The sequence below is a fragment of the Brassica napus genome, chromosome A4 (assembly GCF_020379485.1).
Source record: "Brassica napus cultivar Da-Ae chromosome A4, Da-Ae, whole genome shotgun sequence".
NCBI lineage: Eukaryota > Viridiplantae > Streptophyta > Magnoliopsida > Brassicales > Brassicaceae > Brassica > Brassica napus.
In genome coordinates, this window is record NC_063437.1 from 20,973,764 (window position 1) to 20,989,443 (window position 15,680).

General features: G+C 35.5%; 6 protein-coding genes across 6 annotated transcripts; 1 reads left to right on the forward strand and 5 right to left on the reverse strand.

The window, feature by feature from the left end:
- Positions 1-732: 732 nt before the first annotated feature.
- On the reverse strand, positions 733-1,531 carry LOC106429274 (jacalin-related lectin 24). The gene is made up of 2 exons (XM_013870017.3): positions 1,257-1,531; positions 733-1,161 (listed from the first exon to the last, which is right to left on the reverse strand). The coding sequence occupies exons 1-2, from the start codon at positions 1,449-1,451 to the stop codon at positions 850-852; spliced, it is 507 nt and encodes a 168-aa protein (XP_013725471.2). The 5' UTR covers positions 1,452-1,531; the 3' UTR covers positions 733-849.
- Positions 1,532-1,711: 180 nt separating this feature from the next.
- LOC106429290 (cysteine synthase, chloroplastic/chromoplastic-like) lies at positions 1,712-4,683 on the reverse strand. Its single transcript, XM_013870037.3, has 10 exons — positions 4,076-4,683; positions 3,869-3,978; positions 3,725-3,782; positions 3,383-3,646; positions 3,178-3,315; positions 3,044-3,095; positions 2,894-2,973; positions 2,703-2,762; positions 2,530-2,610; positions 1,712-1,968 (listed from the first exon to the last, which is right to left on the reverse strand). Exons 1-10 carry the CDS (start codon positions 4,307-4,309, stop codon positions 1,876-1,878), a joined length of 1,170 nt encoding a protein of 389 aa, XP_013725491.2. The 5' UTR covers positions 4,310-4,683; the 3' UTR covers positions 1,712-1,875.
- LOC106429292 (molybdopterin synthase catalytic subunit-like) lies at positions 4,474-6,432 on the forward strand. Its single transcript, XM_013870038.3, has 2 exons — positions 4,474-4,590; positions 5,597-6,432. Exon 2 carries the CDS (start codon positions 5,635-5,637, stop codon positions 6,220-6,222), a length of 588 nt encoding a protein of 195 aa, XP_013725492.2. The 5' UTR covers positions 4,474-4,590; positions 5,597-5,634; the 3' UTR covers positions 6,223-6,432.
- Positions 6,433-6,592: 160 nt separating this feature from the next.
- On the reverse strand, positions 6,593-12,601 carry LOC106429282 (probable polygalacturonase At2g43860). The gene is made up of 4 exons (XM_013870026.3): positions 10,874-12,601; positions 10,495-10,784; positions 10,196-10,421; positions 6,593-10,111 (listed from the first exon to the last, which is right to left on the reverse strand). The coding sequence occupies exons 1-4, from the start codon at positions 11,339-11,341 to the stop codon at positions 9,863-9,865; spliced, it is 1,233 nt and encodes a 410-aa protein (XP_013725480.2). The 5' UTR covers positions 11,342-12,601; the 3' UTR covers positions 6,593-9,862.
- LOC106394184 (probable polygalacturonase At2g43860) lies at positions 6,939-8,423 on the reverse strand. The gene is made up of 4 exons (XM_048778245.1): positions 7,956-8,423; positions 7,577-7,866; positions 7,273-7,498; positions 6,939-7,187 (listed from the first exon to the last, which is right to left on the reverse strand). Exons 1-4 carry the CDS (start codon positions 8,421-8,423, stop codon positions 6,939-6,941), a joined length of 1,233 nt encoding a protein of 410 aa, XP_048634202.1.
- Positions 12,602-12,794: 193 nt separating the features above from the next.
- LOC106429251 (polygalacturonase-like) lies at positions 12,795-14,862 on the reverse strand. Its single transcript, XM_022718553.2, has 4 exons — positions 14,332-14,862; positions 13,783-14,072; positions 13,330-13,558; positions 12,795-13,234 (listed from the first exon to the last, which is right to left on the reverse strand). Exons 1-4 carry the CDS (start codon positions 14,761-14,763, stop codon positions 13,019-13,021), a joined length of 1,167 nt encoding a protein of 388 aa, XP_022574274.2. The 5' UTR covers positions 14,764-14,862; the 3' UTR covers positions 12,795-13,018.
- Between the last annotated feature and the right edge of the window lie 818 nt (positions 14,863-15,680).

The following is a 15,680-nucleotide window of genomic DNA, read 5'->3' on the forward strand; positions in this document are numbered from 1 at the left end:
TTAGAGATCATGTTTTTTCCCATCTCGTCCCAACTCCTATCGGTACTAAGACGAGTTGACCCCAAATAAAAAAAAATGTATAAAAAACTTCAGAAGAGTAAGTTTACTAAATTTAAGATCTAAACCAAAAATGTAATCTAAGTCATTTCCTAATCTCTTCTTGTTCAACTTTTTAATTTATTGTAATGTATTTTTTTTTCGCCTTTTATTCGTACCTTCCTCTTTACTTTTGATTACATATATTCGAAAGTATTTTTAATTTTCCTTTTTTCTGCGAGGTTGTTTGCAAACAAGCCAATACGCCGATTCTTTAGAAGATTTGTGGGGAGCAAGCAAAGAAAAAGGTCTAAGTAAATTCAAGAATTAACCCTCGAGAGACTCTTCTGTTTATGTAAAAAAAAAAAAATCCATAAAGAGAGTTTGTGAAACAAGAAAACTCTATTAAGGGAATCATATAAAAGAGTCAAGTAGAAATCTAACTAATAGCCATGTCATGATCTGGATTATTGGGGTTTTACGAGTGAATCTGCTTGCTAGCTCAGTAACCATGCAGTACACCTTGTTCTAAAAATTGGTCTAGTGAGCGTTTATGCGTCTGCTAGGCCTAGGCAAATCATTCATAACCAAAACGATTTTTGAAAAATGCTTTTAACATCTTGAGTAATATACTAATATGTCATATCATATTTCGCTTTATATCATATGCATATGGGTCAAAAACAACACAAAAGATAAAAAAAATAAAACCCTTTTAATTAGCTGAGAGTTAAGAATTAAAAAGACAACATTAAGACGACTTCCCTCCAGTAAAACTAAGAGTGAACTAAACAACAAAATCGAAAAGGCTAACTATTGAGCGTTGCTTGGTTTATTGTTTTCACGTTTAACCACCGTTCCGGTCATTGGAGTGGGACTCACGTAAATACCAATCGCTGACAAGTAGTGACTATTGTAAGTCCCAAAGAAACCACTAAACTCACTTCTATCACTTATTGCCGGATCAATCTCTATCGTGGAACAGCTTCTACCACAACCATCGCTTGAACGTCCAATAGGCCCGTGCTTCCCACGGTTAGTGTGGAACGTCAAATTTATTATTCCTCCCATCTTTTCCACTACGCCACTCAATCCAGTTATATATTCATCTTGATTCAGTTTCACCTGCATGTGTTCAAAAAGAAAATAAAAAAACTTCATTAGAGACCAAAGGAAAAGTAAAAAAAGGATTTTTTTTTTTAACGGATACAAAAACTTACAGTTCGAAAGCTTCCTTCAGAGAAACCAAACGTTTCAGACAAGACTAGGGCTCCATCCTTCAAGTAGCCAAACTGAACACATGTAATGAATTCGCTGTAAGAAACGAATATATGAGAGATCATGGTGTGTCCCTTCTCGTCCCATCGAGAGTCGTAAGATGGAACTTTCTTTCCCACTAGTCCTGCCCTAATCATCTCTCTGGCTAATTATTATATTGTCTTTGTTTATCGGATGATGAACTATTCGTATGAACATGTCTATATTTTTTTTTTTGACATCGAGCATGTCTATTTATAATTACACCTTGAGATTTCGTGTTCCTAATCTTATCTACATTATGATTATTTTTTCTCCTATTCCTTATGTGTTTTGGCTCTAAACATGTAAGTATTCGTAGAAAAGGAAAGTCATTATTATAACTAGTCATTTTATTTTAAATTGATAATTCTATGACTTAAGGAATAATTACGCCTTATTGCATTTATTTTATTAAATAAACACCAATTGCGTTGCACATTGTAAAATGCAAATATACAGTTTGACATAGTGAGAGGGAGAAAACAAGAAAGAAATACAAAGAAGAGGTTCCTTGTAGGTCAAGAAATTACATTAGGAAATTCAGATCTCAGGCTGCATTTTCTCGCACTCTTCTCGGATCGACTGGAAAAGCATTGTCGAGAGGTAACGTTCCCCAAAGCTCGGAAACACAACCTGGCAACAAAGATTCATCAACTCACACATCAAAGTTCAATCAAAATCTGTTCCTCACTCTTTTCACTCAAGAATAGCTAAAAATTTCACTTGGTTCCCCACTTTGGGATAATACTATAGACATCTAAGCTCCATGATCTCTCTTTTTTCCTTTCTGGTCAAATGGCTAGGGTTCAGTGAGGCCCTTTCTGATCAAAGGGTTAGTGAGGCAAAGAGATGAAGCCAACACAAAGAGTAGGTATCTAAAGGCCTTAAGTGACTAGACGTGTAAAGTAAATCAACTCCTTGAGAAAGAAAACAAAGCTCAAGTGCAGTAAGACTAGGCTAAGGTTCCTTCATGATTTCTATCTGCTGCTGTGTTGTAAATAGATAATAACTCAATAAATCTATATAACTAGTGGTCGGTCACAGATACAGGACAAGGGTTAGGTGAGGGAGATGCGATATGCCAAACAGGGAATCGAATCCTTCTGATGAAAAGACTTAACAAATCAATTCTTATCACCTACTTCCATCAAGAAAAGAAGATAAAGAGCAAAGATGGAAGCATTGAGGACTTACAGCTATGAGTTTCCCGGCATTTTCAGGTCTCTTTGCGACCTGGATTGCAGCTGCAGCAGCTGCTCCTGATGATATACCAACCTGAAAATAGTTCACTAGTCATTAGAGGGTTTCTCGTATGCATTCAAAAGCTGTTATCACTCAGAGATATTATGAATAGAAAAAAGACTAACCAACAAGCCTTCTTGTAGAGCTAGTTGCTTTGCAGTTTCAATAGCTTCATCACTAGATATCTGATAAGAAAGCAAGGAAAACATGTAAATATTTGAATCTCAAGACCACAGCTCAGTAAAAGATAAAAAACTAACAAGAAAATAGCACATGTCTTGTTTTAGAGAACCAACATAAATAAACAGATCATTACCGATATGTATTCATCTACAACAGACTGATCCAGATTCTTAGGAATAAACCCAGCTCCAATCCCTTGAATTTTGTGAGGTCCTGCACTCCAAAACACAAGACAAATCAATCACAGCTTCAAGTAAGCAAAATGTTCAAATGCCTTCCTTACCTGGTTTTCCTCCAGCAAGTATTGCACTTTCTGTGGGTTCAACACCAATAACCTAATACACATAAACATCAACTAAATTAAACATAAGTTTTCATACTATATAGTTTTTAACATCCACATCCTTTGCTAGGTACCTTGAGTTCAGGCTTTCTTTCTTTAATGAACCGACCAACACCAGTAATGGTTCCACCAGTTCCAATTCCAGCAACCAGTATATCCACCTTGCCTCTTGTATCTTCCCAAATCTCAGGACCAGTAGTCTCGTAATGAATCTGCATATTCACCACATTCAAAAACACTAACAAATACTTGCAAGATTAAAGAACAGGAACCACAGACCTTGGGATTGGCTGGGTTATCAAACTGTTGGAGCATGTAGGAGTTGGGAGTGTTCTTCAAAATCTCTTCAGCCTTCTGAATAGCTCCGGTCATGCCTTTTGCAGGCTCAGTCAACACAAGCTCAGCTCCAAACGCCCTCAGAAGAACCCTTCTCTCCAAACTCATGGACGCAGGCATTGTCAAGATAAGCTTATATCCTTTTGAAGCAGCTATAAAAGCAAGACCAATCCCTGTGTTTCCACTTGTAGATTCCACAAGAACACTCTAGCAAAAAAAAATATATATTAAATCAAATAAGAGGACTTATAACACCAAAGAATGATGAGCTTTTTTTCACAATACCTTTCCAGGTGTAATAAGTCCTTTTTCCTCAGCATCAGTGATCATACTAAACCCAATCCTGAAACCACCAAAACAGCATAAGCTTAAAATAAACATGTGAACGTACCTACCAACCAATAAATCAAAACTGGTTACATAACAAACCTATCTTTGACACTGCAACAAGGCTCCATGATCTCAAGCTTAGCAGCAACACTTGCAACACAGCCCTTGACTATATTGTTCAAGTACACCATTGGAGTTTTCCCAATAAGCTGAGGCAAAACAAAGATTAGACAAAACAAGTCAAAGTCAGAGACTTTATGCTCAATTTAGTTACTGTCTTCCCACAAAGTAATAAACTTTATCAACCTGAGCGGCATTCTCGGCGATGTTGAGACTTTCAACTCCAGCTTCTACCTTCGCAGACACAGCCTTGCACACAACATCCTCACACCTCTGGCGCTGGCTATTAAGCGTGAAAGCAGCCGCCTTTCTAGAGGATAAGGAGAGAGAAGCTAGCTGTGGAGAGTAGTTGAAAGGACGGTGGCGAGAAGTCAACGGGTTAAGGAGGAAAGCAGAGGAAGAAGATGTAGCAGCAGCCATGGTTTGATGATCTTTCGTCTCTCACTCACTTTCCCAAAATTGTATCCACAAAGATAAGTAAAGAGAGATGCTTCTCTCTCCTTTGAAGAGACGCTTCACTGTAGCTCCGAAAACGACGTCGCTTTTGGTTAAAAAAAAAAAGAAGAGACTTTGACAATAAACGTTTGTGTTTTGTCTTAATCAAATTCTCTCTCACCAGCCTATTAGTCCAAAAAGAGAGGTGATTGTGGAGCACATGCTCTTCTTCTTCATTATCATCTGTCCTTACCAAACCCCGAAAGGTCAAGTTCTAATCTTTGGTTCTTTGCGATGTTTTGTTGTCTGTGTAGCTGTTAAAGAGAGAAAAGTATCAAAACTTTCATTGTATTAAGATATCTCTGTGTGTTCTGTGCAGGGGCGGAGGCAATGAAGGAGGTGTGGGGTCAGCTGACCCCACTACTTTTTTAAAAAATAATTTTTTTATTTAAGAAAATTTGTATTGACCCCATTAAAAATGAAAATTTGACCCCACTAAAAATATAATTTCACAAATATAATCACAAAACATTAAAGATTGAAGATAATTTAAAATTATATAAATAATATGTTTATTTTATTTGTTAAACATTTGATTTATATTAATTTTAGCTTAGATTTCAATAAACACGTTTTTATAATAAGTGTTAGTTACATATTTCAATAACTCCCAAATTGTATTAGGTCCAATAATGAGCGAATTTGAAAAAAAAGGATTTGTACTTCTTTTCTGGACAACGCAAAGAGGAAGAACTCTCATGTTTTCCAAACAATTTTTAGATAATTTTTTTTGATCGAATAATTTTTAAATAAGTTTTCTATTTTTTTTGTTATACACTCTCTTCTTTATTTTAGCAAACTAAAAATGATTATGATTCAATGATTATGTAAATTTATCAGTTAACTAATGGATCAGTTTCTGAATCGGCAAAAAAATATCAGTCAATGAAAATCATCAAAAAATAATATTACAATATCGCATCAATAATGAATTTCTAAAACTTTTATGATTTGTTTTATCAAAATTATTTTAAATTGTAGTAAATAATTATGGTAAACAAGTTTTAAGATATGAATGATCATATAGTATATTTATAGTTTTTCCGTGGTTATAAATTATGTATTTGGAGATAAAAAAATTTGACCCCGATACAAAAACTTTCTGGCTCCGCCACTGGTTCTGTGATTGTTCTGTTCCATTAGATCTTTGACTAATTGTCTGATAATTAGCTTTCTTTGATAAGTAATGGTGTTTGTTGATTGGCTCTACAGTTTAGAGTTCGCTTGTACTCTCTCATAAGAACTAAAAGATGTCTTCAGAGGAGAATAACCTTATAGAAATCTTGGAGGAAGGTCACAAAGTAGACATAGCCAAGTACATTGACTACGTGACCGCCCCACAAGCCGGCGCCATAGCAACATTCTCAGGCACCACAAGGGACACATTCGAGGGGAAAACAGTTATGGAGCTGAGGTACGAAGCATACGTACCAATGGCAACAAGATACCTCAGCTCCATCTGCGCATCCGCTAGATCAAACTGGGACATCCATAAGATCGCTGTCGCCCACCGTCTGGGGGCAGTTCCTGTTGGAGAAACCAGCGTGTTCGTGGCGGTCTCGTCTGTTCACCGTGGGGACGGTTTAGATGCTTGCAAGTTCTTGATTGATGAGCTGAAGGCTTCGGTTCCGATATGGAAGAAAGAGGTGTATGCTAATGGAGAGGTTTGGAAGGAGAATGCTGAGTTTCTGGAGAAGAGGTTGGAGCTTGCAGAAACAAGAGGCAGTTTAGTGAAGAAACATGTGGCTGGAGAACATAAGAGAAGTTGCTGTGGAAGTAAAGTTAGAGTACAGGAAGATGAAGATCATACAGACATAGCAGGAGATAACAAAGAGTGATGTTTGTTTTGCTTTCTCTAGTGTTTTTAAAACCGGACCGACCGGTGGTTACACCAGATTCTTGAAAATACAGTAAAACCTCTATAAATTAATAATGTCGGAACTTTGAAAATTTATTAAATTATAGAGATATTAATTTATAAAAAAATTCTTATTTAGATTTTTTATTTTAAGATATATGTATTTTAAAATAAGAAAATTATTTGATTTTACTGTATAGAATTAATTGTTATTTTTTGAAATTTGACATTTGTATTAATTTTATTATATTATTTGGTGTATATATATAATATATATTGCATAAAGTTTAAAATATTAAGTGTGAATATAATATAAAGATAATTCCATTGTGAATATAAAACAAACAATATAATAATAGGTTCTTATTTATATAAAATATGTATACATATAAATTGTTAATTTATAATTTTAATGGGACTATATAATTATATAAAATATGATTATCTTATTATTTTATAAATTTATGTCTAATTTTGAATCGGTCTAAGTTAAGACTGGTGAAATTTATTCATTTATAGAAATTATTAATTTATCGATTATTAATTTATTGAGGTTCTACTTAAGCACCAACCTAGAAATCAAAGGAAAAAAACAACTAGCAAACAATACGACGTCGTTCACTGATTCAGCTTCATAAACTCATCTTCAGTCAATGGGCAGTCGGGACAACATCTATTCGGTGATCCTTCCATATATCATATCAAAAGCATGTCTCTCTTCAGACAAGGAGTGAACGGGACAACGACATCATTAGCTAATCCATTTGCATTATTGCAAGAAGCCTGAGCCGATCCATTAATCCTTTGCAAGACGAGATTCACATTGCGCATTACAATATCGGTACATGGTTTCTCCCTACTGCAATCCAACATAACCGCCACTTCCGTATTCGATGTCCCTTGTATATCTTCATATCTCACATTTGATATTTCAACTCCAGATTCCTGTAATAAAATTTACAAATTAATTGACTCAATATATATAAATAATTAGGGGTAATAAGATACGGTTATTTAATTTAATTATTACCTTTTTAGGGCAAGGTTTGTCAAGACAATAGTGTTGGTTAATGATGATAGGGTTCTTGACCATCTTCATTTTAATATGTTGGAAAACAATGTTTCTAACAAAACTCTTGCTATATTTTCCCCATGTCTTGATCCTTACTCCGTTATCCGTTGACGTGAAATCCACGTTACTCACCAGCACGTTCTCCACTCCTTGCTCGTCCTCTGATCTTCCAAGACTTCCAATACTATGTTGAGGATCCACAAACCAAATTAAGTCGAGATATTAAGTAACTTGTATGGCAAGAAATGAATTTTTGTGTTACCTGATGCCATGGCCTGGACCGCATTGAATGCCTTGTATAGAAACATGAGTGGATCCTGGACCGATGGAGATGCAATCGTCCCCGGTTCCAATTCTTGAGTTAGTGATATTCACTGAGTGAGACTTCCCGATGTGAATCCCATCGGTGTTAGGGCTATCCGCATCAGCATAAACTTTAACGCCGTCAATCTTAACGTTATTGCTCTGGTCGATAACTATATGGAACTTCTGGCTATTGATCGACGTTAAACCGTAGATACTGATGTTATTCGAATCAGTAAATAACAAAGTCTGCAAAAACAGTTCACAAACAAGTAAAGTTAATATATAAACTGCATGTATATCAGGGAAGTTTATAGTTACTTGTGGGTCAAGCGAACCTTAGCGCCAGTAGGGCATTTTTTGCCACCACTGTTCTTGCATTTCCACAAACTAGAGCCTTGTGCGTCAAGTACACCACCGTAGATTGAAACGTTAGTGACTCCATCGAACATGATCCATTGTAGTGAGCTTGCGATAACTCTAAAATCCTCCGGTGCAATAATTGAACCGGCTATACGAAAAGATATTGGAGCATTCGTACATTTGTTGCCTTGGAATACAAGGTTTCTGACCAAGAACCGTCCTTTTGGTACAATAATAGTTGTGGGATTAGGAGAGGCACATGCGACTTGCCATGCGGCTAAGAAGGCTTTGGTTGAGTCTTTTAAGCCATCTGGTTTAGCTCCGTAGGTTAAGACATTGAGGGATGTGATTGGGGTCGGTTTGGCTAATGATGAGATTAGGATGAAATCAAGAAAGATGAGAGTCAGAGGAAGAAGAAGAAGACATGATGTTTTGTGAATCATTTTTGTGTTTTTTTTTCAGAGAAGGTTAGTCTATTGAGGATGGATGATATTGAGAAGAAGGTATGTGAGAGGGGAATTTATATGTTAGTTTAGTAACGTAAAGGTTTAATTTGAGGCAAAATAGATTATGATTGTATATGGAAGTTTATATTTTATTTTATTAATATATAATTTCGTCAACTTGTACCCAGATTCTGCAATATGGATATTATTGATTTAGTTCAAGAAAATACTATTCACGAGATAAATTTCCATGTAAAACAGCATTACCGGTAACCGTAACTGTGCACGAAATTATACTAGTCCAATTAGACAAAGATTTATGAATGATTTGGGGTTTATTGAATAGTTAGTATAATTAATTGGTGAATATTTGGTTGAAACTGATTAGGTTCTATAGATTTAGTAGTCTTTCTCTTTTTAGATTGATTAAAGATTGAGTAAATGAAAAATATTTGGTAGATCTTATGAATTATGATTGTACGTTTTCCCTGTATGTATTTTTGTTATTATTTATTTTTAAATATGAACTAATGACTATTAGTGAATAGTGATTTAATAAAAGTTTCATCATGTATACATATCTCACATGCTTGTTCAAATTCTTTGATAAAGTAAACCCTAAACTCCCTGCTGAATAACAGAAAATCACAAGTCATTTGAATTGACAAAGATAAATAACATACAAGTAAGCGGAATTAATTGATGATTAGTAGAAAACATGTTATAAATTACAAGATCAGTGGATTAATGATCAGTCAACGTTTTGAATAGATTTCGAAACAGGTTGATTGTTAATTAGACCAAAGAGGATTCTCCCATCGGTAGAGAATATAGAAATGTAGCAATGCACATTCACAACATTTTACAGAAGCCAGAAGGTAATGAATAAATATAGAGTTGTGAAGTACAGGAAACATGCATGAAACCAAGGATGTCCGTAGCTTTGCTTGCGTTAAAGTCGCAATTCACTACGTAAGATTTTGTTTCTTGATTTCTTTATGTATTCATATGTGAAATTTTATATAAAAAGTTAGTTCATCTATTACATTTTTGGGTCGATGACTAGTATCTAATCGTCTATTACATAACCCCAAAGAAAAATCATAGCTAAAACTCATAAAGAAAACTACTATCATTTGAAACCTTTTATAATTTTAGAAAGTGCAGTTAACATTTTGCTTATGTTAGCAAAGTTTATCCTTACGTTACTGAAATATAATGATCTGAGCCAAAACTTTAATCATTACTTTAAAAGTTCATACCATAAGTTCGAGTACAAAAATTTTTAAAGATCAAAATAAGTAGCAACATAGAAACCAAAGGAAAAAAAAAACAACTAGCAAACAATAAAGCGTCGTTCACTGATTTAGCTTCATAAACTAATCTTTAGTCAAGGAGCAATCGGGACGACATCGATTCGGTGATCCTTCAATATATCATGTCAAAAGCAAGTCTCTCTTTAGACAAGGAGTGAACGGGACAACGACATCATTAGCTAATCCATTTGCATTGTTGCAAGAAGCCTGAGCCGACCCATTAACCATTTGCAAGACGAGATTCACATTACCCATTACAATATCGGTACATGGTTTATCCTTACTACAATCCAACATAACCGCCACTTCCGTATTCGATGTCCCTTGTATATCTTCATATCTCACATTTGATATTTCAACTCCAGATTCCTGAAATAAAGTATACAAATGAAATGACTCAATATATATAAATAATTAAAGGTAATATAAGATACGGTTAATTATTTTCTATACCTTTTTAGGGCAAGGTTTGTCAAGACAATAGTGTTGGTTTATGATAATCGGGTTCTTGACCATCTTCATTTTAATATGTTGGAAAACAATGTTTCGTACGAAACTCTTGCTATCTTTTCCCCATGTCTTGATCCTAACTCCGTTATCCGTTGACATGAAATCCACGTTACTCACCATCACGTTCTCCACTCCTTGCTCGTCCTCTGATCTCCCAAGACTCCCGATACTGTTTTGGAGGATCCACAAACAGGTTAAGATATTAAGTAACTTGTATGGCAAGAAACGAATATTTTTGTTACCTGATGCCATGGCCTGGACCGCATTGAATGCCTTGTATAGAAACATGAGTGGATCCTGGACCGATGGAGATGCAATCGTCCCCGGTTCCAATTCTTGAGTTAGTGATATTCACTGAGTGAGAGTTCTCGATGTGAATCCCATCGGTGTTAGGGCTATCCGCATCAGCAGAAACTTTAACGCCGTCAATCTTAACGTTATTGCTCTGGTCGATAACTATATGGAACTTCTGGCTATTGATCGACGTTAAACCGTAGATACTGATGTTATTCGAATCAGTAAATAACAAAGTCTGCAAAAACAGTTCACAAACAAGTAAAGTTAATATATAAACTGCATGTATATCAGGGAAGTTTATAGTTACTTGTGGGTCAAGCGAACCTTAGCGCCAGTAGGGCATTTTTTGCCACCACTGTTCTTGCATTTCCACAAACTAGAGCCTTGTGCGTCAAGTACACCACCGTAGATTGAAACGTTAGTGACTCCATCGAACATGATCCATTGTAGTGAGCTTGCGATAACTCTAAAATCTTCCGGTGCAATAATTGAGCCGGCTATACGAAAAGATATTGGAGCATTCGTACATTTGTTGCCTTGGAATACAAGGTTTCCGACCAAGAACCGTCCTTTTGGTACAATAATAGTTGTGGGATTCGGAGAGGCACATGCGGCTTCCCACGCGGCTAAGAAGGCTTTGGTTGAGTCTTTTGAGCCATCTGGTTTAGCTCCGTAGGTTAAGACATTGAGGGATGTGATTGGGGTCGGGTTGGCTAATGATGAGATTAGGATGAAATCAAGAAAGATGAGAGTCAGAGGAAGAAGAAGAAGACCTGATGTTTTGTGAATCATTTTTTGTGTTTTTTTCAGAGAATGTTAGTCTATTGAGGATGAATTGATATCGGAGAAGAAGGTGTGTGAGAGGGGAATTTATAGGAATGTTATGTTAGTAAGGTAAAGGTTTAATTTGAGGCAAAATCAATTATGATTGTATATGGAAGTTTATATTTTATTTTATTAATATTTAATTTCGTCAACTTGTACCCAGATTCTGTAATATGAATATGATTGATTTAGTTTAAGAAAATACTAATGATCACGATATAAATTTCCATGTAAAGCATTACCGGTAACCGTAACTGTGCAGGAAACTATACTAGTCAAATTTGACAAAGATTTATGGGCATTAATGATTTGGGGTTTATTGAATATAGTTAGTATAATTAAGGGTACTATAGATTTGGTATCTCTTTCTCTTTTTAGATTGATTAAAGGTTGAATAAATGAAGAATATTTGGTGTATCTTATATTTTTTTTTAGCAATGGTGTATCTTATATATGATTGTACTTTATACCTTGTATGTATTTTTGTTATTATTTATTATATAAAGTTGACTATTAGTGAATGGTGAGTTAATAAAGTTTCATTATGTATACATATCTCACATGCATGTTCAAATTCTTTGATTTTCGGATCACTAAATTAAATCCTGGACTCCCTGGTGAGTGGTGAATAACAGAAAATCATTAGTCATTTGAATTCAATTCGAAATATAACTAACTTAAAATATTAGTAAGCAGAACTAAAGATAATTAGTAGAAACCATGTTATAAATTGCAAGATCAGTAGATTAATGATCAGTCAACGTTTTGGATAGATTTCAAAACGGGTTGGTTGTTAATTAGACCAAAGAGGATTCACCAATCGATAAAGAATATAAAAATGTGACAATGCACCTTCAAAACATTTTACAATAGGTAATGAATAAATATAGAGTCGTGAAATACAGGAAACATGCATTAAACCAGGGATGTCCTTAGCATTGCTTGCGTTAAATTCACCCTTCATAACGTAAGATTTAGTTTCTTGATTTCTTTATACAAGTTGTATCGATCGTTTTTCTTTAAAAAATAACAAAGGCCTAATTATTTTTTTGTATTTTTGGTCAGTCAGCAAGATCAAAATGTTTTTAATTTATTTGAGACCTAAAATAAATTTTGTGAACAAAATAATCTATAAATTTTTATTTTGTAAAGAGTGGAATGATAGTGACTTAAAAACTGTTAAACATCTTCTTTACATTGAAGAATAAAATGAGGTACCAAAATAATGCAAGTGACAACCGAAACAATTAGCAGACCTTTGTTATACAAACAGAAGAAAATTGCACGAAATTGATGAGACTTGTCTTTTTTTGAAACACTTTTTTTTTAAACACTGATGAGACTTGTCTTTTAATATATTTTCTCCAAGAACAAATCACAACTGTAAAAGCCATATAATCAAGAAAGTTAAAAAAAAAAATCCCAAATAGGTAAGTAAAAATAATATTAAATCTAACAAATAACATAACTTACGCAACACATATGAAATCATCAATGCTTGCTATGAACCATATCCCTACAAAGCAAGGCCAGGCTCTCGGCCTAGTGGACCGTCAACAGCCACAGGCTCATGCATCTCAATTTACAATACTTTTTAATTTTATGTAAGAATAATTAAAAAAGAGAGACATATATTCATTTTTGTCATAGGCAGTTTGGCTGAAACAATCCAGCTTCTATCCCTCCGGCATGAACACAAGCCGACGCAGCCGGTTTATTACGGTACTTTAATTTCACATCCTTAAGTCGAATTCCGGTACACGGTTTCTTAGGACTACAATTAAGTCTCACTCCAACTTCAGTTGCCGATGTTCCATGTATATCAACGAACAACACATCGCTGATTTTGATACCCGAAACCTGATGTTTTTTTTTTTAAATAAAATTATATGAATAAACTTCACTAGTAAGTACCATTATGTATCTGTATTACTTAATCAAATTAGGTATAGTACCTGGCGAGGGCAATTTTCGCTACGAGGACAGTAGTTTTGGTCAATAATTATGGGGTTGTCTACGTTGTTCATTACACAATGTTGGAAGCGGATGTTCCTAGCGAATCCACTACTGGGCCTGGCCCATGATTTGATCCTCGCTCCGTTTTGCGTCCCCGTAAACGTCACCGTTTTGACAGTCACGTTCTGTACACCTGACTCCACTGCATCTTTTCCCAGGCTCCCAATGCTATGCAATATCCCATCCAAAATATTGTCAAAATTTTAATTTTTCTTTTATCAGATCTACTGATATATAAAAGCATATCAATAGAAATATAATTATTAATAGTATTTTATATTCATTTATTCGAAATATTATGTTTATACGTGATACTGACATGAGTTATAAATTTTCACCATATGCCAGTTTTGTAATTCATTGAGAAGAATCCATAATAAATGTACATATACCTTATGCCGTGACCGGGACCACATGCTACATTTTCGATCCATAGACCGTTGGTTCCGGGACCGATGGAGACACAATCGTCGCCGGTGGAAATTTTGGTACTGAAGATAGAGACGGTGGAGGAAGACTGAACGTGGATACCGTCTGTGTTGGGGCTGTTTCCTGCGGCTAATACTTTGACTCCTTGAAGCTTTACGTTGTGACAACCGTTGATGACGACGTGGAACATCTGGCTGTTGAGTGACGTCAGCCCGTAGACCACAATGTTTCTTGAGCTCTGAAACCCTATGGTCTGATTCTCATGATAAACACCGTCTCATTTATTAAATTACATTAAAGATGATATTGATCTATCTATGCATGGTGTTATGGTTCCTCACTTGGTCCATGTGAATTAGGAATGGTTGAAATGTTTTTAATAAATCGTCAAAACTTCATAATTCAGAAAAGTGTGTCATTAGTTATATAATTCTTATTTTGAAATGAATTTATCGAATGTTTAATTAACTGAATTGAAGGTTAATTGGTCAAATCTCTAGCACGTTACGTACCGTGGCTCCTCTAGGACAATTCTTGCCGGATGTTTTACAACCCCATAGAGAAGTTCCTTGAGCGTCAAGAACTCCGCCGTAGCCGTAGACGGTGACTCCGTCAAGATGCTGGAAAAGAATCCAGTAATCTTCATTACCGATAACTCTATAATCAGCCGGAGCCACCAATGTACCGTCGATACGGAACGTGATGGGCTTGGGCTTGCACTTGGAACCGTCGAAATTAAGGCTCCTTAACAAGAACCGGCCTTTAGGAACCACAATGGTCACGGGACGAGACGAGGCACAAGCCGTTTCCCAAACCGCCATAAACTCTTTGGTTGCGTCTGTTTTTCCGTCCGGTTTTGCTCCAAAGGACAAGACGTTGTAGGAATGAGCAAAGCAAGAGGAGATGGAGAAGAAGAAGACGAAGAGGAAAAGAAGTGAAGCCATTGTATGTCGCTAACTTACACTTGTTCAGAGATAATTAAAGAGGGAGAGAGAGTGGAGTAGTGCTGTAGTGGTGGTGGTGGTGGTGTTGGAAGCTTTAACGGTTATGGAATGTATTTATAGTGCTTGTCTTGTATATGAAGAGTGTTTTGTTTTTTTCTATATTGGTTTTGGCATGTATAAAAAATGGGATTTTTGCAAAATTGACCTATAACTTAAAGTCAAACACAAAACTAACCTCCTTTTTTTTTGAAAATTGGTTTTGCCCTATTCACCCCACAAGTTCATATAATTTACGAAAATGCCATCCATTTTTTTTTTTTTTTTTTTTTTCGAAAATGACATTTTTACTCTCTCACCCTCATCATCTTCAAGTAATTACAAGATTGCCATTGTCATCAATACCACAACCACCATGAACAACCAATTTGAAGCTCTTAATGCTCCTAAAATCGATTTACCCTTCTTCTTTTTCCATTCTTGTGACCTAAACACAACATATCTCTCACTTTCTCTCCACAATGAGCTAAAAAAACTCAAGATTTTGATTCTAAAATTTTCATGGTTCATAGAGTCATAGAAGCTAACGATTATGGGTGGGTGACTTCCGTTTGTGATTCTGTGTGCTTGGAGAAGCCTTATGTATGCTAAGGAACTTATCTCACTAATTTAAGGTATGACATCGAGTTTTTTTCCAGATCTGTTCGTCAGACGACTTACTTGGGAAGTCGTCTGGCTGTAGACGACTTACCTTTCAGTCGTCTGGCTGTAGACGACTTACCTGGAAGTCGTCTGGTCAACGCAGAGGTTATTTTTGCAATTGACTTTGAAATCTGTAACCTGAGACGACTGAAAGTTAAGTCGTCTACTATTGTTTGGTTTCAAAAAAAATTCCAAAGAACCTAGACGACTTACATTTC